The 27,893-nt window shown below is 42.8% G+C and overlaps 1 protein-coding gene across 2 annotated transcripts in view; it reads right to left on the reverse strand.

The window, feature by feature from the left end:
• Nucleotides 1–27,893, reverse strand: part of LOC310681922 (cytosolic phospholipase A2 beta-like) — a 40,439-nt gene that overhangs the window by 2,638 nt on the left and 9,908 nt on the right. For both annotated transcript variants that reach the window (XM_083449973.1, XM_083449972.1), the window contains exons 3-19: nt 25,293–25,429; nt 20,588–20,719; nt 19,936–19,994; nt 18,551–18,593; nt 17,167–17,230; nt 14,521–14,648; nt 13,298–13,402; nt 11,412–11,449; nt 9,393–9,528; nt 8,585–8,721; nt 7,387–7,609; nt 5,115–5,229; nt 4,105–4,242; nt 3,349–3,450; nt 2,197–2,379; nt 1,687–1,853; nt 87–273 (exon numbers count right to left, since the gene is read on the reverse strand). In XM_083449973.1, coding sequence (XP_083306099.1) covers nt 87–273; nt 1,687–1,853; nt 2,197–2,379; nt 3,349–3,450; nt 4,105–4,242; nt 5,115–5,229; nt 7,387–7,609; nt 8,585–8,721; nt 9,393–9,528; nt 11,412–11,449; nt 13,298–13,402; nt 14,521–14,648; nt 17,167–17,230; nt 18,551–18,593; nt 19,936–19,994; nt 20,588–20,719; nt 25,293–25,429 — 2,094 coding nt within the window. The remainder of the gene's footprint in view (nt 1–86; nt 274–1,686; nt 1,854–2,196; nt 2,380–3,348; nt 3,451–4,104; nt 4,243–5,114; nt 5,230–7,386; nt 7,610–8,584; nt 8,722–9,392; nt 9,529–11,411; nt 11,450–13,297; nt 13,403–14,520; nt 14,649–17,166; nt 17,231–18,550; nt 18,594–19,935; nt 19,995–20,587; nt 20,720–25,292; nt 25,430–27,893) is intronic.

Consider the following 27,893-nt stretch of genomic DNA (forward strand, 5'->3'; position numbering starts at 1 on the left):
AAAAATTAAATGGGAGAAAAAAGACTGAGAAGTTCAGACTACAGATTGCTATTAAAAACACATTAGGCAATGGACGCTGAATTTACCTGGTGCCTTGTACTCCTTGAAGGAGGCACATACTAGAGGGAAATAAATCAGAATTGGCGCTTGTGGGTTATCTTCATCTGAGAACACATAGCACTCTCTGGGATTCTTCCAGTCTTCTTCGGTTAGGTCAACTTTTGGAAAAGGAATACTTTGCTCTTCACAGTATTTGGCTGTCAAACGTATTTGCTGGAGAAGACACAAATCAACACTTTCTGTTTATCAGAATTTAAGTCAATAGTACGGCACACTGAATTAACCCATGATTGGCCACCTAGAGAGGGCTGAAATCTGGGGTGTGAATACAAAACACATACCTGTGATACAAAATACAAGCTACTGTTCTATTCTCTAAGATGCTTTGACAGCAATTGTTATAGAAAAATGATATTATTATGATTACTTTATATCACACCCATCTCATAAATTTAAAATTAAAAGTGAAAAGAAGTTTTTAATGTTTGAAGTTTTGTTCTGTTTTTAGTGTTCTGTTGGAAGCCACCCAGAGTACCTGGGGAAACCCAGCCAGATGGGTGGGGTACAATTATTATTATTATTATTATTATTATTATTATTATTATTACCAAATGTGTCCAATAGGCTTTATGTGTGTGTATTACTTCTGTTAACGAGAGAGAGAACACCCAATAACAACAGCCTTTTAAATCCCAACCCGGTAACTTTTTTACAGGGACGACACAATTCTTTTCAGAGCCAGTGGGAAAGGCACCACCGCTGTGGTGCTTGATTCTTGAACAGCAAGGTGGATTCAGAGATGGAGTGAGTATACCAAACCCACGCCACTATAACTCCCTGCATTAGCAAGGAAGGGACTCCACTAACTTGTCCTTATAAACCGCTTACATTCATACCTGCATCATGTTCCAAAAGCTGATTTTATGACTCTCATTAAATCTACTTCCACCTCTCTTAGGTGTCATGTTTGCTTCAGCAAGCCCCCCCCCCCCCCCCGATTGTATGTGGGATATTCAGATCCAGAGTCAGCATGGCAGCTTCCCTTATAAGCACTGAAACTGCTTTAAAGTAGATCCGATAATTTGTCTACCCTGCCTAATACTCTGACTGACAACAGTTCTCTGGGGTTCCCATTACCCCTTTAGGTAAAGGTAAAGGGACCCCTGACCATTAGGTCCAGTTGTGACCGACTCTGGGGTTGCAGTGCTCATCTCGCTTTATTGGCCGAGGGAGCCGGCATTTGTCTGCAGACAGCTTCTGGGTCATGTGGCCAGCATGACTGAGCCACTTCTGGCAAACCAGAGCAGCGCATGGAAACGCCGTTTACCTTCCCACCGGAGCGGTACCTATTTATCTACTTGCACTTTGACGTGCTTTCGAACTGCTAGGTTGGCAGGAGCAGAGTCCCAGCAACAGGAGCTCACCCCGTCACAGGGATTTGAACCGCCAACCTTCTGATCGGCAAGTCCTAGGCTCTGTGGTTTAACCTGATCCTTAACCAGAAACGCCAAGGATGGAACCTGCTGAACTATTGTTCCTCTCCACAACCGTCTCAAAGCTTCCTGGGATGCCACCTTGCTGCAGACACTGGGATGGAAAAGCCATATAGAATTCATTTCTTCTTACCTTGAAGGGTGAACTAAGGTCATAATTCACTATGATGATGACATCCACATTCCTCTCTGGCTTAAGGAGTGGTGGAATACTGGTGTTAACAAAAAAGCCGATATCTATTAAGCACAGTGATTTGTCCACTGGTGTCAGCTTGTTAGGAGAACCATCAAACACAGTATCTGAAAAAACAAGGTTTAAGGTTTCTTATCAGCATGACCATGAGAAAGATGATTATGTCAAAGTAACATGGTAGCAGGTATTAATATCCATCACTGGTAAGATTTGCATTGTCTTTTCATAATAATTCACCTTGCTTCTACTGGGTAAACCCAGCAAACTGAGCAGGAGTTGCACAAGAGCACTCCCCTTGCTATAAAATGAAAATTACATAGGACCGTGGTTCCCAAACTCATGGACCAGTTGAAAATTGCTGAGGGTCTTGATGAATTTTCTGCTGGCTGTAGAAAACTGAGCTAGTTGTGAAGGGCCAAAACCTTTTAGGGAACCGTAGTTATTAGTTACCTCGCCATTCAAGAAATTCTTTCTGTTGCAAATAGTCTTTATGAAAGTCAAGACTTTGTAGGAAGTTGTGAGTTTCCCCTTTTAAAGGACGATCAGTTAGAATATCATTAAAGATTTCACCAAGTTTTCCAGGCCCACAAGTTGGAGGCTTATAGATCGAGAAATATCCTTCATGTTCTTCACCTGAAATAAAATATTGAGAAAGTTAATTTCTGGAAGCTTTCCCTTCCCTTTCCAGAACATAACACTTAAGGTATTTTTCCACATAACCATGTTCCATTGATAAAGGCATCATCCAACTGGCACATTCTTGGAAAATGAAAACAAAAGCCAATCACTGACGCTTGTAAGTGGGATTCACAACCAAAAGTTGCAGTGTATCCTCATCCCCCTGATAGGGGTACTCCTGTTCAGGGTTCCTACCAGCAAGGCTATACTATAACCTCCGCTCTCAGTTTCATGGTTTTCTCTTCAAACTCGCAGAGCCTTATTCAATTAAATTGTTGTGCTAGCAGAAGCCAGCAGATGATCCTTGTGCTGACAGAACCTTAGCCTTTGAGCTATGTTGAATGGAAGCCATGGTCAACATGGCTCCTGGATGCCACTGTTTTTGCCCTGGAAGGGAAGGGGAAGGAATTGAGGAATTGGGATGTGATGCAAGACTGCCAAATTGAGACTTCAAAGTTTTGTGTCCTCTGTCCTATGAACCAACCTGGCTTGTGGCATCACAGAGGGTGGCCCATAGAAGCATTAATTTTAACATTAATTTTAACATTAAATTAATTATTTATGTGACAAATTTGAAGAAGAAGAAGAAGAAGAAGAGTTTGGATTTGATATCCCGCCTTTCACTCCCTTAGGAGTCTCAAAGCGGCTAACATTCTCCTTTCCCTTCCTCCCCCACAACAAACACTCTGTGAGGTGAGTGGGGCTGAGAGACTTCAAAGAAGTGTGACTGGCCCAAGGTCACCCAGCAGCTGCATGTGGAGGAGCGGAGACGCGAACCCGGTTCCCCAGATTACGAAACTACCGCTCCTAACCACTACACCACACTGGCTCTGAGCTTGAGAAGGGAATAAGCACGTTGGGGGAGCTGCATGCAACCCACAACTGTGCAAGCAAGAATAAAGAGGTCAGCACTGAAGCTCTTACTCTTGGCCAGGTCTTTGGCCCATCGATCCCAAAATTCTTCTGTCGTTGAAGCAGTATACAGCCCATCCATAAGATTCACACAGAAGATGTTAGTCCAGATACCTGTAAATCCAAACACACAGAAAAATCATTGTACTAGCCCAAGTTAACCACCAGAATCAGGAGAATCAGTGTCTATATTCTGAATGAATAAGCAAATTATTTGCCTTAGCACCAAGTTATTAGTCACACTACCACAAGAGAGGCCAAATGTTGCTTTATCACTGAAACACAGGAAGTAGATTCAGATCACTACTTTTTCAACCATTTTGTCAGTCTGCTGCTCTTGAAAGTAATTTGTAAGTGGCAAAGGAAAATTAACACTGTGCATTTTTGGTTTGCAATGAAAGCATGAAAGGAATTGGTTGTTCTTTCTTCCATACAGTAGTTGCCTCTATTAGCACTGCTAACAACACTTTTAAACAACCGCTGGAAGGAATGCAGTAAGAGCATAATCACACCATGACACACTCAATTACAGGAGTGTGGTGTCTTGGGAAACTGAGTTTGTTCTTTACACAGAGATAGAATCTTGTATAAGCTACATCATATATCAACAATGAGGTATAACATTATTAAAAATAATATGAGAGATATGCTTGTACACTGGCATCATTTGGTTGTCATGAAGCATTGATAACATTGAAGAAAGGAGATGTGCAAGGATGTCAAAAGGCTGGTAGGTTTTCTAGTTTAGCTTATGAATAAACAGATCACCTTCCAGATAACAAATCCGGGATTCTGGGATCTTCTTCACTATCTTTCCCATGAAGAATTCACTATCAAAATCTTCTGCACGAATGTTGACACCATATTTCTGAAACCCTACTTCATAAGGAGAGAAGTCCACCCATTCTGCAAACAAAATGGTGTACAGGAGGTTAAATGCCTCTAAACTTTATAGCTAGGTCACTAACATAAAAAGAAGCAGAAAAGAAGTAAGCAAACATCCTCAGTGGACATTCTTGGTGGAAGAACTAGCATCATCAGACAGCAAACCATTGAGTCCCATTTTTGTATCTTAATGTAAAGTCTGACTAGGGTAGTAAATGATGGTCTAAATTAAAAATAGAATAATTTACCCTGCACTGTATTTAAAGAACAAAAGGCCAACTAGCAGAGAGCAACAAAAGGTGTGCAAAGGAATCACCTAAGCTCATTCAAGCAAGATTTTGGATGACAAAACACTGACAATTTTATGCAACATCTGGAATATGGGTACAGAAAACACCACCTACAAAAAAGTCAACATGGGATACAAGGTAATTTCGTCTTATTTCACATATCGCCATTTGAAATTTTGAACCATTGGTTTTCATTACAATTTTTAAAGAAGTTAACATGGAAAGAGGCTCGGGTTTTCAGGGAAAGAAAGCAGATTATTCCAAATCAGGGTTAAAGCCATTGAAAGGGAATCTCCTAGAAGCCAATAGGAAGAGACGTATAAATATTATTCACATTACGACTCTAAATACCAGTTTGATATGACTGTAAGCTTTAAACTGAAAGAAAAATGCAATCCAAACTCCCAATTACAAATTGAGGAGACTCTTGTTTAATTTGACCTTCTGAAGGTCTACTCTAAGAAATGGATTCCCCTACAAAATAGAAGCAACTCAACTGCAAAACCAAATGACATTTCTCTCTGCCTTTAAATGCTCAAAGCATTCAGCAGCAGCATCAAGGATTCCATTCAACAACAGTGAGGTTCGCATGACAACACCTACCTCTGAAATCAAAGGTGCTGACTTTGTCTTTGACATTTACAGCTGTGTAGATAGGCAAAGGGTTCTGGCCTTGATCCAAAGCCTGCCGCTGTTCTGAGAGTTTACTGTCATTAAACTAATATCAAAGTAAATGAAAAAAACAACATTGAAGCCAATATCTCATGAGCATCCAGTATCAAAAGGATGATTATGAAACCATATTGATTCCCGCCCCACCACGCCCCCTGCAATCTAATACTGACTTTACTCTCTGCAAGTATATATGCTGTAAACTGCCCTGAGTGGCAGGGGAAACCCAGCCAGATGGATATGAATAGGTCTAGATAGTTATTAAATCTCATTGTCTGGCCATTTTTTCTGAGTGAAAGGTTAATGCTGGAATAGGAAAATGAGCTTCCCACTGCCCCCCGAAAAGAAAAATCCGATCTAGAAATAGCAGGTGTGCCCATTCCCTTCCTACCATATATGAATCTGTCTTCTATGGAGTCATACCATTGGTCCAAGTGTTCTCTATCCAAACTTGCAACAGCTCTCCAGGGATTTTCCAATCACCTAACTATCACCTTTCCCTGGATAGGCCAAAGACTGAGTATAGCAGTTACTGCATGGAAATAATGTGATCTACCCCTGTGGCGCTGTGGGTAAAAGCCTCAGCGCCTAGGGCTTGCCGATCGAAAGGTCGGCGGTTCGAATCCCTGCGGCGGGGTGCGCTCCCGTTGTTCGGTCCCAGCGCCTGCCAACCTAGCAGTTCGAAAGCACCCTTGGGTGCAAGTAGATAAATAGGGACCGCTTACTGGCGGGAAGGTAAACGGCGTTTCCGTGTGCTGCGCTGGCTCGCCAGATGCAGCTTTGTCACGCTGGCCACGTGACCCGGAAGTGTCTCCGGACAACGCTAGCCCTTGGCCTCTTAAGTGAGATGGGCGCACAACCCTAGAGTCTGTCAAGACTGGCCCGTACGGGCAGGGGTACCTTTACCTTTACCTTACCCCTGAACTATAGGTCTTCTACACACACACACCATCACCACCACTTCTTCACTGATAACATAGGGAAAGCTCAAATGCCCCAAGGAATAGAACTTTCTCTCCCCATTTACTTCATAGCACATGACAGTAAAGATGCTTAGTTGCTGTTATGTAAGAGTCTTGGCCTCTTGCAGGCTCACCAAAAATTGAGCCAAGGGCATTTCACAACAATTAGATGGTCCTTGTTTGGTGCTAGCCTTTAGCAGATGAGTTTAGGGTAGCATGGGAATTGGCTTGGCTTAAAATTTCCCTCCCCACTCCAACCAAGAACACGATTTTCATGTTTAAGATGAATAGAGAAACAACCCCTAGCCCGCCAATCTTTCTATGAGTTTCACTCTGTTCTTTTCTTGTAGAAATGTTTTAGGGGAACTAGTAACTAGTTTCAGAATGGTTTTCCTTGTGCACCATTTCCTTGTGTACAGTTCTTAAGATATGATGGGAGGCAGCAATCCAATGAACATTTACTGGGAGTAAGTCCCATTGAACTTAGTGACACCTACTTCTGAGTTTATCTGTGGTTCAATCCTGTGCTGATTAAGTCAGCATAAATATAAGCACTACCTTTCAAATGCTGCTTTCAATGCTCTTTTTTTATCTGAACATTTTAGGTTCCAGTCGTGTCCGACTCTAGGGTTGCGTGCTCATCTCGCTCTAGAAGCCGTGAGCCGGCGCTGTCCGAAGACACTTCCGGGTCATGTGGCCAGATTGACCAAGCTGCAGCTGGCGAGCCAGCACCAGCGCAGCACACGGAAACGCCGTTTACCTTCCCGCTATAAAGCGGTACCTATTTATCTACTTGCACTTTGACGTGCTTTCAAACTGCTAGGTGGGCAGGAGCTGGGACTGAAAGACGGGAGCTCACCCCATCGCGGGGATTTGAACCGCAGACCATACGATCGGCAAGCCCTAGGCACTGAGGTTTTACCCACAGCGCCACCCGCGTCCCATATCTGAACATTTTATACTTGGGTAAAAATTATTAAAGTGCTCAAACCACTACTCAGGGAGTGCTCTGTGGTGTGCAAAGTTAATAGCACTTGCAAAACCTAAAATATTGTCAAAGGGGGGAAATGGCTCTTGCAAACAGTGTAACCTAAAGCTATGTGAGAGTCTTTCATGGTTTTCTTTGACTGGGAAAAAAACTGCCTCCATGCGCAGGGATTTGTCAACAGGTAAGCCCTTGTGACTACAGAGATCCATCAGAGCCCCTAGTTTAGGAATAACAAAACATTTAATATACATACTTTATCATGTAAGAAAGCTTCTTGAACAAGGCCCCAGAGAGCTGTAAAAGATCGAAGGTGCCCCCTTTTAACCCTCTCAACCAGCTGCTTGTGATAATACTTCAATCGATCGATGGAAATAATATCTATTTTGCTCTTCAACATGTTGCTTTTAGCTACTTTGATAGCTTCTTCCAAATTTTCATGTGACCAATCAGTATTTCTGTACAAGTCTGTCATAGTCCTAAGAAAGGGAGGAGAAAAAACAGCATTTACAGAACAAGGATGATGATGATGATGATGATGATTTTATTTACCGTATTGGCCTCACTTTGCCCCCAAATTCCGACTGTGAAAAGTTAAAGTGTGGCTTATATTAACGACCTTACGGTACGCAGCCAGGAGCGTGGGGCAAACAGCGCCAGGAGCGTGGCAAAGCGCCGCCTGCCCCGCACATCCTCTCCCCCCAAGGCCGGGAAAGGAGAGAGGGGAAAGGCTGCTGGCAACGCTGCACGGCTCCTCCCCCCCCCCCCCAGTATGCAGCCAGGAGCAGCAAGGAATGGACTGGCTTATATTCAGGTATTTTGTTATTCCCCCCGCTCCAAATTTAAAGGTGCGGCTTATATTCAGGTGCTGCTTACATTCAGACCAAATACAGTATACCCCAGCTTTTTCCCTCCTGACAGGGATTTTTCTGCGGCCTCAAAATGTCTTCATTTCAGGGCACTGGCACTAACAGGAACTTTCTGTTGTGCCATGGGGACTTCCATAGTGGCAGAGGCTGATGAAGTCCAGCAAAGGGGCACCTCACCTTACCCCAGAGGCGTTGCAAGGTGGGTGCGGTGGGTGTGATCTGCCCCGGGTGTCACCTCCGAGGGGGGTGACAAAATACTGTGTGGAACTCAACGTCTGTGAGAGATGCTGTGGCTTTGGCACATGCAGGCTTCCCGCTGCCGAAACGGTTCGCCCACCAGCTCTCCCTCAGCTGCAGGTGCCACTATGGCTGAAGGAGAATTGAAACTCAGGTTCCTTAATTTTGTATCTGTTGGCCCACATCGCAAAATTTTATTGGAGTGTGAACCAAAATACACTAGTCATGGAAAATCCCACTGAGGTGTAGATTTGTTCCACTGACCTTCAGCTTGTAGAATGTTAAATGGATTGTGCCCGGTATAGCTGGAATTCTAATTAAATGTGACACACTTTCCTAACTCCTTACCATGTTGACCCAGAAGCAGTGGTGATATATGAAATGCAATCCAAAAGGTTGAGTTTCTGGAGTGCTAGGAGATGACCATAGAATCCTGACATGGCTCTGAATCCGCCTCCTGTTGCCATAACAGCTATCACGGGGACCTGTTAAAAATATATAAGCAATGGCATCACCAAAAATATAAGTGATGACCTCAGAAACCTGAACGATTGCATTATAAGACTCTGCTTAATGTGACCGATAATTAGATTAGAATTTCAAAATCTTGGCTTTCCAGCATCCATACAGAACAAAATACTGGTTGGAAAACAATGAAATACAGTAAGGTAGTGATCTGTGAATTAAAGGTTATTTTGTTTGATCCCTAGAATAAATTATAGAATGTCCTGCTCTCTTAATCTCATTTGTCCTGTGAGGCAAATCCTGACTTTATAGAGGATGGAATGTGGAACATTGGCCAAGAACAAGGCTGGTCACAGCTAAGGTGGGATTCAGTTTCAAATCTCTCATTTTGGCTCTCACTTTGCATGTGCAAAACTGTGCTATCCTATACGAGTGCAGAGGTTATGGAACAGGGCCCCCACTGAATTTATGGATTTATTTAAGTTGCAAAGTAGACAGTTAATGGGAATTCACACAAGGCAAGAAGTTTGAATGACATCACAATTGTAGTTTTCAGGACCTCCCTTACAGTATATGAACCTTCACACTTCACAGGTAGTCCTATGTCAAATACAAATCCACGCAAACAACAACCCCCAACATGTGAGTCACCAGATATCTTCCAAACAGATCATGGGATGCTAAGACGCACCTCGTCCTCAAACAGTCCTCGTCTCATATTAACAAGCTTATTCAAGGCATCAGCAACGATCTTCTTCCTTTTGCGAAGGAAGTCCTGCTCATCAGCACAAAGCTCATATCCCAAACGCACATCAAGATTCTGTGGACTGGAACAGAGTTACAGAGCCATGTCACTGTGGAGCAGATGACAGGTCATTTTTACAGTAGCTGCAATTACACAAGCTTCCATCAACAACTAAGACTCATCAGTCAAATTCTGAACCAGAAAAACAAGGCATGTTATTATTTATATGGAATTGCTGTGTCGCCTTGGTGGCCTACTCTTTTCACACATCAGGTATAAATATAACCTTTAAATGGGAACTCCACCTACTTTTCACATATTAATTGTAGGCCTGAAGTGTTTAATTCGTTTAAAAAAAGATGAACTGATAAATTGGGCAGAATATTACATAGATATACACAATTTTAAATACAATTCCAAAGTCCAAATTATGGGAATACTTTTAGTAGGTCAGCAATACATGTTTGTTACAAAATACTGTGCAAGCTTTCAGGTCCTCCAGAACTCTTCATTAGGCTTTGTGATAAACAAAATGGCAGTGGGCAAGAGGAGGAGGGAGGGAGGAGGGAGGAGAAGGTTGGCTGATGAAGTCTGTGCTTAGTCACTGAAGGGAAGATATGAGAGGAATTCACGGACATTCAAATGAAGTTCTATTAGGTGCTTTGTAGGGCTGCTGTACGGGAAGAAGGGAGTATGTAATGGTTGACGCCCCATTTTAAAAAAATATAAAATCCAGCTGTGCTCTATAAGTTACATCGGAAACCCAGACAGAAATGAGGCCAGCAGATGTGATCCCACTCACCCACTCAGCCCCATGTGCACTCATTGTAACATGTTCAATCTTTATGTCTGTACTAAACCAGATGAATTAACAACCGTTGTCTACTTGTACAGACACAGGTCTGCACTTCTCCCTGCTTCAACAAAGAAAGCTACATATAGTGTGGGTAGAAGCAAGTCTTATGAACTTTATAATAAAGCAATTAACTGTGAGGTACAAAAGTGGGACTTCATTTATTTTTATCTTCTTGCGCAAATTCACCCAAACACCACCATAATGTAAACTAAAATACAACCACATACATCATTACACAGAGGAGGGCTTCTTGGGAAGCAGACCAGCCACCTTCAAGGAAGCAGGGGCAGCATTAGCAGAGGGAAGGGGGGCGAGGGAAGATTCCCTGCAAGGACTCCCGTGGGACATACAGTGGTGCCTCGCAAGACGAAATTAATCCGTTCCGTGAGTCTCTTCGTCTAGCGGTTTTTTCGTCTTGCGAAGCAACCCTATTAGCGGCTTAGCAGATTAGCGCTATTAGCGGTTTAGCGGCTATTAGCGGCTATTAAAGGCTTAAGGGATTAGCGGATTAGCTGCTAAAAGGCTATTAGCGGTTTAGCGGCTTAGAAAAAGGGGGTGGGGAGCGGAAAAAAATCTCAAGACTCACAAGACATTTTCGTCTTGCGAAGCAAGCCCATAGGGAAATTTGTCCTGCGAAGCGCATCGAAAAACGGAAAACCCTTTCGTCTAGTGGGTTTTCCGTCTTCCGAGGCATTCGTCTTGCGGGGTACCACTGTACTCCATTTTAAAAATGGCAACAACGAAGAAGTAGTGCTTTCTATTTCTTTTAAGAGCTTTACTTCTGTTTAGTTTTTAAAATAAAAATCAGAAATATTGGTGCTGCTGAGCAAGTATCGTTTTGTGGCAAGATGGGGGAGATATTCAGGATGCAAATGCAAGGAATCGGCTTTAATACAAGGAGCAACTGGGAAGATGCAAATGCACATCACACTCAAATGATGCAGTGCAATTAAGAAATGCCATGGCATGACATGACATTAGCTGAACCACAGCAGTTCTACAATTGTAAAGACGCCTGCTTATTAAAGAAGCAAACTGTCTCCCGTCCCTTCCTCATGTCCTCAAGGTAGCCAGGCCAGAGCACTTTGGAGAAAAAACAAGTATCTTACCAGTCAATTACCTTGAGGTACAACTCCAAAGCTCCACCCTGAAATGAAACAATATATGTATGAAAAGAACACAACCCGACAAATAAAATGGAAAAGCCCTGATCGTGCATGACGGATCACAAATGAATCACTGCAGCTATCTGTGCTAAGGAGCTGTGATTGCCCTATGTCTGTTTATGAAAGCAATTATAAAAAACAATTAAAGATGGGAGAGAAATCAAAGTTTGTTTGCATTTTAATGAGAAACTACCTGGTTTACACTTCCCAGACCAATACAAGAACCAGTACAAAATAATGTATGTTTCAGGGGAAAGTATGCACACATTTGCAAATGTAGCATACAAATATGCATTATAGTAAAGAGATGTGCTTTCAAAAAAGTGTGCATAGGTCAAAATGATATACAAAACTGTGTATCTTAAAAGAGAAAATTGCACTATGTAGCTGATCAATTTTCATGCTGCGGGAATGTGGAGAACTGAATTTAAGATTGGAAAAATGAGAAACTGAAAGGGACAGATTCTTCTTTGCTTTGGATTCTGTGTTTTCTTGAAACTACATGGCAGCAACTTCCTTGGAGGGGGCAGGGAATGCAAACTTATGAAGCAGCCCTTTTTTCCTATTTTTGAAGTCCGATACCAACCACAGAAAATGATTTTCTGCATTGCTGGTCTTTCTTGAGATTGTTTTGGCAGGAATGTGAAGCCAATAAACTCACATGCTAGGGCTGTCTTCAAAGAGTCAAAACACTGGAACGTGGAATCCTTCTTGTTTCTTACTTCATTTTTGTAACTTAACTCTTCTGTCTCAATACTGTCATCAGACTGATGCATAGAAAAGAGCAGGCCAAAATACACTGCTCTGCCTACCATTCAGGAAGTTGAGTCTCCTTAGTCCCTTCTTCCTACTAGGAGTAATTCTTCTCATCAGTCACGTCTAAAAGCCAGAATAAAGCTTCCATTATGCTACTCTCTACCTAGAGCAGGGGTAGGCAACCTAAGGCCTGGAGGCCAGATGCGGCCCAATCGCCTTCTAAATCTGGCCCGCGGACGGTCCGGGAATCAGCATCTTTTTACATGAGTAGAATGTGTCCTTTTAATTAAAATGCATCTCTGGGTTATTTATGGGGCCTGCCTGGTGTTTTTACATGAGTAGATGTATTTAAAATACATCTCTGGGTTATTTGTGAGGCATAGGAATCATTCATATTTTTTTCCAAAATATAGTCTGGCCTGAGGGACATGGTCTGAGGGACAGTGGACTGAAAAAGGTTACTGACCCCTGATCTAGAGGGAGATAGGCATGCTGCTACCTGCCAGAAAACAGGGGTGGAAAGCATTCAGCTAAGCCACCCCTCGTTCCACCCACTTCTGGTACTGAAAACTGTTAAGTTGTGGGTGAACATATCAGACGACACAGTGATTCTTCAAACAGCTCTTGTTTATTCACAGGCCAGGAAAGAACTGATCTGAAGGGTTCAGTCAGCCTGCTTATATAGAGCTCCAGTACAACGTTACTGTAACTACTTTCTAAAACTATCCAATCACTGAACGTCACTTTCAATCCCTTATTTGCATAACTATCTACAGTATCCCCCTGCTGGCCCAGGGTGAGAACTTCAGTACATAACAAAAACAAACTCCTAGGCTCAGCATGTGCTCAAAGGCAGCTTATTGTTTAATTCTAAATGAGCAAAAGTAGATACAACCACTCTGACATTTGCCCTGCCCTTGTCTAAATGAGAGTGTCACCCTACTGCAACATATCACCCTTTTTTAAAAAATGAAGATGTCTTCTTACAGTTTGGAAAGTGATGTGGAAACACATTGAAAAAGGAATAGAAAGGTTATTTCGAAGAGCTCTTACTGAACAGAAGCAACACTTGCCTCTAGCACAGGTAGAGTTACTTTGACTTGTTGCCCCACTGGAAGCAATTTCAAAGGCAGAATTAAAGCGTGGCCTGAATCGTTCCTCTCCTCACATGAAATACTCTGGGGAAGAAAGGAAAACATACTTTATAGTTTTTACCCAAAGGTACCAGACTTAGAAACTACATTGAAAAATGAAGATCTCAGATGAGAAGCACACACTGATTTCACGTCATGTTTAACCTGCCTCTCAGCCATAAAACGGGCCTTAGAATGAGTGAAGGGAAGGACCACCTTAGGGTAAGCATCCAGTCTAAAGAGAGCTGAGCAGCCATCTCTTTGAGCCAGAGACATTGTCCCAGATTTCCCTTCATACTGTCCTCTTATTGTTCACTAAAATATCCTCAACAATGGTTTTGACAAAGTCAAAAATAAGACCATTCCTGGATCATGATGAAGTGCTTTTCAATATAGCACACAACTATTGCAAATGTATTTATTGACTTTCATAATCGGTTGAACTACTAGATCAAAGCAGAGCACTTTATCATTCTTTGGCTACTGTGCTAATTAGGACAGGTTTGCTAGTTAGAGATGCAACAAGTAGAATAACTGGAGATCTCAACATCAATACATTTTGGATTTTCAGGAACTATGCATAGCATTCAACTGTACCACCAGCACAAGAATAATTGCTAGTGCAATGGAACTTCCCCTCATCTCCTGTCCCCCATGCATGACACACACACCTAAAATCTGCTCCAGAGGGTTAGGGGAACACCCAAAACAGATTTAGGGGGCACATGGCGGGGAGGAGAGGGAGGGAAAGTTCCATTGCACGAGTAGAAATTATTGTGCTGGCAGAAATATTTATTTTCAGTACAGTGGAACCTCATTACATACTGCCCTCCTTACGAATCCTTCGGGTTATGAGCTCCGTTAACCCAGAAGTAGATGTCCCTTGTTGCGAACTTTGCCCCGGGATGCGAGCGGAAGTCGCATGCGGGTGGCGTGGCAGCAGCGAGGGGTGGGGTGCCGTTAGCGAAAGCGCGCCTCATGTTACGAGCGGTTTCTGGTTACGAACAGACCTCCGGAACGGATTAAGTTCATAACCGGAGGTATCACTGTACAACATTTCAGGATTCCTTAGCCTCAGGCATATGTTCCTGTAATTGCTGAGTAGTCCTTGTACTTTTTCTAATGCTACCTGTGGGTATAGGATAAAAGACAGTGGCTTTTACCTGAATGTTGGCTTTCAGCACTGGCCCCCAGCTCTTTATGCAATGAAAGCAGAAGGAATCTACATCTTCGGACGTCTTCTGTGTCCCTTCATAAGATTCTCGCATGGTAAGCACAACATTTTTATTGGCTAAAAAAATTAATACTTTAATCATAAGTTACACATTTTTGTTCACAGTTTTTAATTAACCAGTTAAACTCTGTTTAGCATAGTTCTATACAATCCTGATGTGCAGCTCTCTCTCTCTATGTATATATTACTGTTCCTTTGCATATGTGAGATCAGCTAATTGTATACTTGTATGAAACTTTCATCTAAGCTAAGTGAGGCTACGTCAAAAGCCTTGCTGTATTCCAGATATATTATACATAAACGATACATACTCAATATGAGTAACATCCACTGATAACGGGTTATCTTTATTTTATTTTATTTTATTTTGGTCTGCTAAACTTCATACTTTGCCTATTAAGAAAATTAAATTGGCCTGGCTTAAAATTCAAGCAAATATTCAAAATCCACCAAAAATGTAACAGTCACCACTCATGATCTGAATATTAAATTTAAAATCTCATTTTTACCTCACAACTTGAGCACTTCAGATTTGTTAGCATTTCATATCAGCTATGAAGTAGTGCAAATTTCTCCTAATATATATGTGTTTGTGTGCAATTTTGCCTAATATACACATTTCTGAAGAGCAATTTTCCCTAATAAAATGCATTTTGTATGTTATTCCCAGGAATATATGCATTTTTATTCACACTACACCCCCGCATATATATTTCTTTACATATTAAATGGGTAGAGAACCACACTGCAAAATTTGGAGAAGTGAAAATCTTGATACATTTATCATCCTATTATATTCTATGCAATTTATGATGCCATAATGCATTTGTTAGTTTTTAGGGTATCATAATACTCTTTGTTTCTTTTCTCTTTTTTTCTTTTGTAACATACTAATATGGCTACCCCTCTGGAAATAATTGCTTACTAAGCATCCACCTCTTGTCAGTTCTCTCTTACAAATCCTCCCCCTCAAGGAACATGAGTTTAGAAAACCATATTTTAGCTCTACCTTTTATGCAGATATCTGAACCTTCAGAAAATATGAGGCAAGCTGTCAGGGGTTCAGGAGCAGAGTCACAGGAGAGGGAGGAAGTGGAGAGCGAGGGGGAGGAGTCCGAAGGAAATGTCAGCGAAGACAGCAGTCCGAGGTCTCTGAGTCTCTCCAGTGACTCGGAAGATTCACAGAAAGGGGCCCCCATAGTCAGGGCAAGGGGAGTGCCCAGGGGAGCACCTCGGGAAGAAGGGGCCAGAGGGGACTCAGAGAGTAGCAGCTGGAAATCCGGACCAGCGTCCCCCCCAGAGCGCAGTAGGGGGGAGGAGTCCCAGGCATCGGGATCAGGGGGCGCGCGGGCAGCGGGAGAACATGAGGCAGGAGGGACCACACCCTCGTCAGGGAGCGAGGAAACGGTCATCAGGAAAGTTAAACGCGCGCGCGCGCCAAGTTCAAATGTACAGGAGGGCGGCAAGGTGGGCAGCCCGGGTAGGGAGCCAGGTCCTAAAGCCCGCCGAAGAGAGGGGGAGGAGTCAGAGGGGTCAACGTCTGCCTCAGAAGAGTCCAGGAGGGAGGAGACCCCGGGGGGTAGTAGGACCCAGAGGAAGAGAGAGAGAAGGAAGAGGTGGAGTAAGATTAGAGTCTTAAACTGGTGCGCAGGGGGCGGAGACTCAGACGGAGCTTCGCCGGTCTAGAGTCCAGATGTAGGGCTGGGACGCTGAGGCTTTGAAATGGAATCTATTCTTCAATAAAGACTTTGATACTTTACTACCGGCTAGCGTTGGTCCTTGGTGAGCTGGGACCCGGAGCCAGCCCTGACACAAGCATTCAACATCAAAATTTGCAGATAGAATCAGAGGAGGATATTAAGGAGACAATTCATTGCATCTCTAAACTTGACCTAGTTTGGGATGTGTGGTTTTTTTTTGCTATTTCTCTTGTGAAAATTATGTAAAGTAGATAGAAAAAGTAGGCCTGTCAGTTAATTCAGGGATTGCTGGACTACAGTGATCTTCCCTGACCTTTGCCCATGATGGCTGATGCTGATGGGAGCTGGAGCCCTCAACTTCGAGAGAAGCAAGTTGGTACCCTAAACTTAGTTAAAGAGATCTCAGCCAATTCATAAATTTAGATTTCATCAATTACATGAGTTTGCATAAAACTAAAACAATAATTTTGAAGAGAAAAGCATACATATGGCAAATTTAATGAGTCACAGGTGCAGTCTTAGAAGAGGAATTCTTAATGGATTAAGAAGCTATTTAACTGACTAAAAGGCAACAGTCACTAGACAGTCGTCAATTAGGCAGCAGGTTTATTATTTTTTTAATATAAGTACTTAGAAATACTTCAAAGTAGTTGAATATTTATAGCTACTACTCTTCTAAGATAGCATCTGCCTTCTGCCATATTTATCTTCTAAATAAACTTACAGCTTACATCACTTAAAATTACAATCTCAACATCAGTAAAAAAATAATACAGTCAATTAAATGTTGCAGCCCTAGTAAACAATATATATTTAATAACATATACTAGTGGTAAAACACTAGCTGGCTACGTGCCTAAGAGAGAGAGGCCAACCTTTCAAAAGCTTCTCATTCTCTTCTTTCTTCACCTTTACTTCCAAGATGGAAAGTTCACGAGCCTATGAATACAAGGGCACAGAGTAATAATGTTGATGCCTGAATGCTTGGAGGAAAATACAAAGTATTTCTACAATCAAAGCCATTTGTTTATTTCATCCAAGCAATTTGTTTAAGTAATATGATTGCCAGTTATTTAATTGCACCATTCTTGCCATTCTCTAATTTCTCTCTCTCTCTATTTGCTAGCACTTCATAGAATCCCAAAAGGTGATATTCAGTGTTTGTCATATTCAGAAAAGATCCACGGAAATCAATGGACAAGTAATTTATGTCCGCTGCTTGTCCCCCCTAGACTTTCAGTATTTTCCAGGAGGGGTTCCAACCCACGCTGGAAATGTATGCTGAAGCACTCTATTGCCCTAGCATGATAAATCCACTTTTTTATTTAAAAAGAAAATGCTTTTTGTGGTTAGGAAAGTGACAGGGGGGAAATGACTAACAGGGAGACATATGAACGTAAGGGTAAAGGTAAAGGGACCCCTGACCATTAGGTCCAGTCGTGGCTGACTCTGGGGTTGCGGCGCTCATCTCGCTTTATTGGCCGAGGGAGCCAGCATACAGCTTCCGGGTCATGTGGCCAGCATGACTAAGCTGTTTCTGGCAAACCAGAGCAGTGCATGGAAACGCCGTTTACCTTCCCACCAGAGCAGTACCTATTTATCTACTTGCACTTTGACATGCTTTCGAACTGCTAGGTTGGCAGGAGCAGGGACCGAGCAACGGGAGCTCACCCCTTCATGGGGATTCGAACCACCGACCTTCTGATCGGCAAGTCCTAGGCTCTATGGTTTAACCCGCAGTGCCACCCGCATCCCTCTTGACATATGAACACTATGCAGCAAATAAGGACAAATGTTCTTTATCATTTAATCTCCACATAAACAAATCAAAACAAGAGCTCAATAATGACCAGGCATAGTCTAATCTTTATGTAAGCCTTGTGCAAGGAAATCGCAATGAATGCTCAGTAAAAAGGTCACCTGGAGGAGCCTTCAGTGTGTTTACCCTGAATATGACTTCATTTATTCATCCACCCATCCCTTTAATAAAAATATTTATATACTGCTAAAAATACTTATAAAAAGTATCAGAGCAGTTTACAACAGTTGTACATAAAACCACACAATAAAAGCCATATAAATATTTTAAAATCAGAGATCAGCTTACTATTATGGAAAGATGTACTCTCAATTGTTTGCATAATCCTGAAGGAATTAGATATTACCAAGAGTGTCATCTTTCCTAAAGAGCTAGCATCTCCAACAAGATGGAATAAATAATTATGAATCAAGATAACTTTCAATACAAAGAAATCTTACCACTAAAACACCATTGGAAATCAGTTGCTCGAGAGGTCCTGAACTGGAAGGTAGAGAGGAGGGGAAAGGGTGATTAAATCTGAGCCTGGTAAAGTTGTTGATATTTAATAAAGTAACATTTTGGAAATGACTGACAAAGAGCAATAGTTTTCAAGGTACTTAATACAGCGGTACCTCCGTTTTCGAACAATCTGAAAACCAAAAACTCAATAGCCAACAGCTAGGCCTCAGGATCTTGCACTCAGCAGAAGCTGTGTGGCATGTTCCACTTCCAAGGCGTGTTTGAAAACCAAAGCATTTACTTCTGGGTTTATGGCATTCAAAAACCGAAATGTTCATCAACGGAGACATTCAAAAACTGAGGTACCACTGTACATGGAAGTCTGACCACATAGCTGCTGGAATCCTACCCTACAAACCAGAAATGAAATAGTCAGGTAAATCACAAAGTGCTCTTGTACTATAATATGGAGAAGTTGGGGAGAATTGCTATTTATTTAGTAACTTGCATTCTATTTTTTTTATGGGGCAAATTCAAAGTAGTTGATTTAATGCAATACATAAAAAGAGCAATGGGGAGAGGCATTCCACAAATCAGGTGGAGTACTGAAAAGGCCATATTGGTTAAAGATGCTGCTATAGCAAAGGAGAATATTGGTTCATCAGAGGTGGTATCTTGACACTATATGTGACCAATTACACAAAAATGCAAGGATGTACCTTTACTATTTTTGAGGTATTGTCATGAATGATAAAGAAAGAAAGGTAGTTCATTATTCTCAATATAATATAGAACTACTACCCAAATATGGCAGCATAAACAAAACCAGAATATTAAGATTCAAATGTAGACGAAACAGAAAGAAGGAATAGTGGTGGAGACATATTAAAACCACGAGATTAGCAGAAACACACTAGATAACAAAAGAAAAGTAGGAATTTCCAAAAAATATACTATTTTTAGAATCCTTTTCTTGCATCTAACTGTTGGCTTTTCGCAGTGTAGTGACGCTGCAGAGAGCTTGCTGGGGAGACCATGCATAAAAAAGAAAAGGGACTCAAAAATAACTTAAACAAGGTTTTAATAAGAAAAACAAAAACTCCTTAAACACTAAATACATTTACAAACAAACACGACCCAACCACCATCCCATCCCCAGGGTGAATGGCAGAGCTAGGTGCTGCTCCTTATATACTGTGGCCAATTCCCAACACAGCTTAATCAATGCAACTCAGCAGCACCTGCTATGCCTCACAGCTGCAAGGCTGGATCTCATTAGTTTACTCTGGCCCTTGCTCTGGCCCCTTAAAGGTATACACATTGGGTGAAACAATGATGAACCTTTAGATTTAAAGAAACAGTTCAACACTAACAAACCACTTACGTTTCTGCCAACTTGAATTCCACTTCCAGAGATTCATAAGCATGAGGACAATCTTCTTTCTGATAACACAGAAACCAATTACTAATGCTCATTTATCTACTCAGTGCAGTAATCTCAGTCATTAAGGACATAATTGACACTTGTCACTGCACTCCCAAACCCTTCAATCTGGCAAAAACTAAGCACCTGGAATCCAGGCATTGGGGGTGGGGGAAGAATTTAGACTGGGGAAACAGGGCAGATGAAAGGGATGAGGTGTCACTCCCTAGTGAAATTAGTAGCTCTGCACAGCTGTTCTGAAGCAAGGGAAAAGAACATCCACATCATATTATTTATTATTGCTAGTGTTACCTAAAGTCTTTTGGGTTCCCTCAACATTTCTGCAACTGCCTGAGAAAGAACCTCCAAATTCACTTCCATTTTTACTTGGACAAAACCCAGTTAAGTAATTCTCTAAGGAAGTGATTCTCAAGCAGTCAGCCAAGACCTGGGAGTGGGCCATGGGACACCCAAGACATCCTCACCTGTCTGCTCTGCTTGCTAGCTATTCCATGGTTTTTCAGTTCTCTGCATGTTAGTTAGTTAGTTAGTTAGTTAGTTAGTTAGTTAGTTTCGTAAATGTGTAGACAATACATTAACTTTCTGTCCTCACCTCTGCATTTAAGGAAAATAGCTCAAGAGCTGTTGTGCCAGGCTGGACTTTTTCCAAATCAAAAAAGATAACAAAAAGTACATCATCTTTGTCGGTTAGATTGGAACTACAGACCTCCAGCTGTAATATATTCTAGGAACAGAAGAGAAGGAAAGTTAGAATTGTATAGGGATAGATTAGAAATTCAGTTCAGGTGTCCTTTAAAACAGAATCTGGAAAAAATGTTTATTGGAAAGTGAATAAAAATTATTTATAAAAAAAATAAAATAAAACAGAATCTACCAAATTAGCACATTTCAAAACAATATTCAAACCCAAACACAACTATCCTTTGAAATTTGCACCTGAATTTTACCATACAGTTTGCCAACCAACCAATGTTTGCAAAAATGCATATATTAGGGGGAAGTGTGCATGAAAATGAATATCTGGTGAAGATAACTGACAAGAATGCATTATATTAGAGGAAATGGCATGCAAAAAATATGTACATTTGTAAAAGCAGCATATATAGCTGTGTTTAATGGAAGAAATTGGCACTAAAATGCTGGTGAATTTTCATGAGCATTTTTTAAAAAGAAAGTTTGCAAATTGCTGCAAAATGTGGTAATCTGAATTTAAGATTATCATTTTTCCAAAGTGAGAGAACCAAAATCACACATGACGACCCTGCCTCCCACCATCCATACATCAAGCAACATCTGAAAGTACTTATGTATGTTATATATTTACATATTTAGGGACCACTAAGGCGGCTAGTATGTTGTTTAAAAAAAATTTAAAATAATAATAATCTGAATTCGGTAAGAAATACAAGTGTAGATATAACAATAAGAACAGAACCAGCATTAAAAAGGAGGGAGAAATTCAATCATCATTAATGCCAAAGATATACAGAACACCAGTTTTCATTGGAAATCTAAACGCCATTAGGGAAGTCAGAAAATTCATTCCCCATGCTAGAGAGCTGCACAGTCTCGGCAGGAAAGCCAAACCTGGTACTCTCCAAATGTTTTGGACTACAACTCCCATCAGCTTGAACATTATATGGCTGTGCTTGCTGGGGCTGAAAGGAGTTGGGGTCAAAAATACCTGGAAAGCACCAGATTAATGAGCTATTTCATATGCTCACCAATCAGACTCTGCTGGTTGTGGAACCCTGAGAAGAGCCTGCATCAAAGGCCTGAGAGATCAGGTAGCATCACAGGAGGTGGTGAATTCCTGGCCCCAAACCATATAAGACTTCAAAAAGCATAAGTAATCAGGGCTTTGATTTGGTCTTGGACACAGACAGGGAGCTACTGGAACAGCATTACAGTGATATCTCGGGTTAATAACTTAATTTGTTCTGGAGGTCCGTTCTTAACCTGAAAGTGTTCTTAACCTGAAGCACCACTTTAGCTAATGGGGCCTCCCGCTGCTGCTGTGCCGCAGCTATGCGATTTCTGTTCTCATCCTGAAGCAAAGTTCTTAACCTGAGGTACTATTTCTGGGTTAGCGGAGTCTGTAACCTGAAGTGTCTGTAACCTGAATCATCTGTAACCCAAGGTACCACTGTAATCTGAAAAACTGGCTGCAGTCAAAACCAGCAGCAGCAACTGAAGTTTCCAAGCCCTTTTTAAAAGGAAGCCCCATGCAGCAGAAGTTGCACTATACACCAAACTGAATTTGGACTGCTGGAATACCAATATTGGCTTTAGAAAGGTATGTGCATGCGTGGTCTAAGCTAAACATCAAAGGTAAAACAGTATCTCTAACATGAGCATTTCCCCCCTGTATTGCATATCACACACACACACACACACACACACACACACCATCCACTTCCAACTAAAAGGTATAACCTCTACCCCTTGCCTCATTCTCTGCAACAGTGACATTCTGACACTCTGAAACGCAACGTACCATAAGCATAGAACAAGCCTTGACTCTGCAGAATGCCAAACACAGAATCACCTGACATAGCTATTCTTTTGCCTCAGGCAAAGTGGCTGGTGAATATGTTGGAAAACTGTTCCACACACACAAACCAAGATGGATCCTGCTGCATAGAGGAAAAAAGGGGGACATCTACTGATTCACAGGAACACAGGAAGCCACCTTATATTGAATCAGAACATTGGGCCATCTATCCCTGTGCCAGCTACATTGATTGACAGCAGCTCAGCAGGGTTCCAGCCAGGGAGTCTTTCCTTGTTCTACGGGCCGGTGCTGGAGACTCAACCTGGGACACTGAGCATGAAAGGGAGATGCTCCACCACTGAGCAACAGATCTGAGAGACAGAAGAAGCGTATCCACTGCAGAATCCCTGAAGTGTACAAAAGGCTGCCACACCTAACTGTTACCAGATTCTGGGAGGATTTAAAGGGTTGGATTACAGGTATAGGCAAGCCTGGAGGTTAGCTTTAGTGAGAAAGCTTCCATATGAATTGAAAGTAATTATGGGACCAGCATGATTAGCTGGTGGGAGAGTGCTATGAATTTAGCATCTTTGTTGATGACAAAACTAATCTCCGCCTTCCCATTAAATGAGGGTTGAAGTAAACTTCTCTATTGGTAGATTCAATACAAGTTGGTATGTATTATGACTTGCACATACCAGCTGAGGGCATTCTTATGACACTTGGAACCAAAGTGTTTGATGACTGGGGAGGGCAGATTTAGTTTTGTTTCAGGGAAGCTAATACTCCCTGGGGGTGGGGTTTAATCCCCCCTTCCTCCATTTAGGGTGGCCACTTATGCATTGTCCAAAATGTACTCAATCCAGATAAGACTGAGACACTGTTAGTTCCCTAGACCAGATGAGTGGGAGACTGCCTGCTCTTGATGCAGTTACACTTCCTCTGAAGGAACAGGCTTGTAGCTTGGGGGTATTCCTGGATCCTTTGCTCTGGCTCGAGGCTCAGGTAGCCCCAGTGACCCGGAGTGCCTTCTATCAGCTTTGGCTGGTAGCCCAGCTATGCCTCTATCTAACCTCAAAGTTAGATTACTGCAATGCATTATACGTAGGGCTGCCTCTGAAGACGGTTCGGAAACTTCAGCTAGTGCAGAATTCAGCGGCCAGGTTGCTCACCGGAGCAAGACAGTTTGAGCATATTACACTGATCCTGGTCTGATTGGACTGGCTACTGGTTAGTTTATAGGCCCAAGTCAAAGTGCTGGTTTTGACCTATAAAGCCTTAAACGGCTCAGGACCGCAATACCTCAAGAACGGCCTCTTTCCATATAAACCTACCAAGACCCTGAGATCATCTTCGTGTGCCTTTTCCTCAAGAGATCCAGAGGGTGGCAACACAAGAACAGGCCTTCTCTGCCGTGGCTCCCCATCTGTGGAATGCTCTCCCCAGGGAAATTCATTATACAATCTTCATTTTACAACTTTAGGCATCAGGCAAAAACGTTGCTTTTTAACCAGGCCTTTAGTTGATTTGTGGGGGGTATTGGGTTGTTGTTGTTATTTTGATTACCGTATTTTTTACCCTATAGGGTGCACCGGCCCATAGGGCGCACTTATTTTTTGGGGGGGGGGGAAATAAAGGGGGGGAAATATTCCCCCCCCCCCGAGCCCCAAAGAGCAAAGAAGCCATGACAGTGAGCGGGATGGATCCCACTAGCTGTCCTGGCTTCGTTTTTAGCCTCGGGGCTGGGGACCCGGGAGCGAAGGCGAGGTTGCGCAACCTCGCCATCGCTCCCAGAGCTTGCGGGGCTGGGAGCGGGGGAAGCCCGAGCTTCCCCCGACCCCAGCCCCCAGAACAGGCTGCTATCTGCAAGCCTTGGGAGCCCAGCGGGAACTCCCACCGGGTTCCCAAGGCTTGCGGATAGCTTCCTGAAGCCTGGAGAGCGAGAGGGGTCGGTGCGCACTGACCCCTCTCACTCTCCAGGCTTCAGCGAAAGCCTGCATTCGCCCCATAGGACGCACACACATTTCCTCTTCATTTTTGGAGGGGAAAAGGTGCGTCCTATAGGGCGAAAAATACGGTATTTACTTTGTGGTTTTATATTTTGATTTTATTCTGTGAACCACCCTGAGACCTCCGAGTATAGGGTGGTATATAAATTCAATAAATAATAATAACAGCACCAAAAAAGAAGGCAAAGGGGGCACTGACTTCCATAAATTTTGCATGTGGTGATTCATATGTATAGTTGCAAATTTTTATATAATTACTATAATTAAATTTAAAAAACAGTACATGCTACCCTAGTGTGGAAGACTTGAGAGCAGGTGAACTGTGTGGCTACTTAGTCTGCTACCCAGGTGTTTGCAACTTCAAGGCCCCTGATGCTCCCTTTTCTTAGTGTCCTTTATCTTTTACTTCCTTAAAAGAAAAGACCCCTTCAAAATAGTCCTCTGTAAAGTAGAGCACATGGGCACCAGTTGACCACCATTCCTGCTCGGATCCCAGTAATTATCAGGCCTGCCCTCAGCCGATGCTAATAGTACTTTTAAGCCCTGCATGTGAAATGTGATTTACCTTTCTTGGCCCTAAGCACAAGCTAAGCACAAAACTACCTGCACACAGGCATTTTTGTCACACAAGCACCCCTGCATTAGAGGCAACAACTTCATTTTTCCTAAACATTCCTAAATCAGACTTGTTTGGAAAAGCCATTTATTTTATCTTATTGCAATAATGTTTTATGTCTTTATCTGCCCAGAAGGTTTTCCAAACAAGTGGTGGCATGTTGAATATCTTACCTTACCTTGATCTCAGTTTGGATTCTAAAATAGAATGTCTCATTCCAGACTGGTTTGTCAGAGTTCTTCATAGTTTGGGTTCTAAATTTCTCAGGCGATGCTGTCGGCAGATGCAAGGTCACGTAGCAATTAGATGGAAACACTGCAGCGAGGAATGGAAAAAGCTTTTTAACAGTTGTGATCGTATATTCAACTGTGTCCCCAAATATGGGGATGCCACATCACTTTGTATATGACAAACTGTGGGAGGGGCATCTATTTCTGAATATATTTTTGCAGTGGAGGTCTGAGCTGGAATATATCAGTGATATAAGGAACACAGATATTTGGTGATGGTGGTGAAGCCTCTGGCACAGTGGCGTAGCGTGGGGGGTGCAGGGGGGCCGGCCGCACCGGGCGCAACATCTGGGGGGGCGCTCACACTCGCAGCTCTCTGCCCCTACCTGGCTCACTCACTCTCTCTCACTGCAGTGCTGGCTGTGCGAATCCGATCCGAGCCACCGGGTCGCCGCCCACTGTGGAGGGGAGGGTGCCAGGCGTGCGGTGCGGTGCAGAGAGAGAGCGAGGGACTATCTGGGGGAGGGACAGTGCAGCGGGGGGGGGCAAAAATTACTTGCCTTGCCCCGGGTTAGGGGGTGCAAATTACTTGCCTTGCCCCGGGTGCTGACAACCCACGCTACGCCACTGCTCTGGCACCAACTAGATGACCTAATGTGACGTTTTAGAACATAAACCAATATTCTTGCAGTTATAACACCTAGTACTACTCTTACTGATATTGGTACATAATGTGGGTGGCGCTGTGGTCTAAACCACTGAGCCTCTTGGGCTTGCCAATCATAAGGTCGGCAGTTCGAATCTGAATGACAGGGTGAGCTCCCGTTGCTCTGTCCCAGCTCCTGCCAACCTAACAGTTCAAAAGCACACCAGTGCAAGTAGATAAATAGGTATTGCTGTGGCAGGAAGGTAAACAGTGTTTCCGTGCGCTCTGGTTTCCGTCACAGTGTTCTCTTGCACCAGAAGCGGTTTAGTCATGCTGGCCACATGACCCGGAAAGCTGTCTGTGGACAAACACCGGCTCCCTCAACCTGAAAGTGAGATGAGCGCCGCACCCCATAGTCGCCAGGGGTCCTTTACCCTTGGCTTACATAATATCGCTGTTCAAATTGTTGCATCTGAAAGCAATGTCTAGTGTTAGGAGGCCTCTTTCTCACACCTGCAGCATTGTGCAAAATGCACAGGCTACACCTGTGCAAACTGATGAACAAGACCAAAAAACTGGGTCCTTTTGACTGAACCATCACCAGTTCCGAGCAAGTGCAACAATGGGGGGGGGCAACTGTGCCATCAGCAGCAGAAAATATATTGAGTGAGGGGCATAGAACGGCAGAGTGCATTTCAGGGAAAGGGAAATGTTACATTTCTGAAACAGAACTATATATTTCTCACTCCTGATACCATTCATGATACCATCCTGAATAACCCTTGAAAAAGTAAGTCCTATTTATTTTGATGGTAAATTTTCAAGTAAGCATACCTAGAATTACTTAAGGGGATAAACTGAATCATGATAATTAAGAAAAGTGAGCTGAGTGTGTGAAAAATTCCCTTGCCTCCAGTGGTTACAGGAATCCAGCATTAAGGGGGTGACAGCCTATTTCTTAGGGAGAGCGTCCCACTGGCAGTGCCTATGAAAGTTTGTAGGGGTGCAGGATCATACCATGGGAAAGAGGCTCTTACAAGTTTGGATGTATGATTGGATGTGAATTCTGCGCCACCTAAAACACTGGGGACATGTTCAGTAATGTTTAAGAACTGGATACCGGAGGGGGCCACTAGGGGGCGCATCAGAAGATGGCTGACAATAACATCTCTCCCCTACCCCCCCCAGGATGGTGGGGGGGACTGCCTTGGCTGCTGTGCCCTATACCACCCCCGAATTTGTGGGGATGGGGGCACTAGGCACAAAGCCCTCCTGTGGGATTCCAGTGCTCCTGGATGCCGTCCCTGATCCGCGCCACTAGCTGCAAGAACTTCAAAAAGAAACAATTTGGATGAAGGAATGCACATATTTCAAGGAAGGAGGGGGAGTAAAGACTGCTAACAGAAGAGATCTCTGGTAAAACAAGACAAGAATAAATCATGAGAAGATACGCCAAGATTCGGTATGGCAAATGACTGATGGGGGAGGGGAAAAAACTTTCCTTTCTTTTCTTATGTGATTAAACAAGAATCCCCTACCCTCACGAGTCAGAAATGTCGTTTTAAGGACTTAAGCTGTGGATTTAAGGCTGTGTGGAGATAAACTTTCGAACCAAAGCATGTTTTAAGAAGAGTGTGGAATGTATAAGAGCTTTGAAATGACGCAGTTAAAAATGCCGTTGCCATATTGGGAAGATCTGTTGGAGGTCTTGAGTCTGGGAGGAGAAAGAGAGAAATAGAGCTGTTTTTATATTGTGGGTGAAACTCCTCAGAGGGACTTAAGAGCGACAGTTTTACGAGATTAACGATGGAAAGAGCGATGTTATCTATGAAGGCGATGATATATGGAAACCATCTCGATTTGAGGATTGGAAGAACGGAAAAATTCACACAGGATCATTATT

Source organism: Podarcis tiliguerta, assembly GCF_965153285.1.
Source record: "Podarcis tiliguerta genome assembly, chromosome: 1".
Taxonomy (NCBI): Eukaryota; Metazoa; Chordata; class Lepidosauria; order Squamata; family Lacertidae; genus Podarcis; species Podarcis tiliguerta.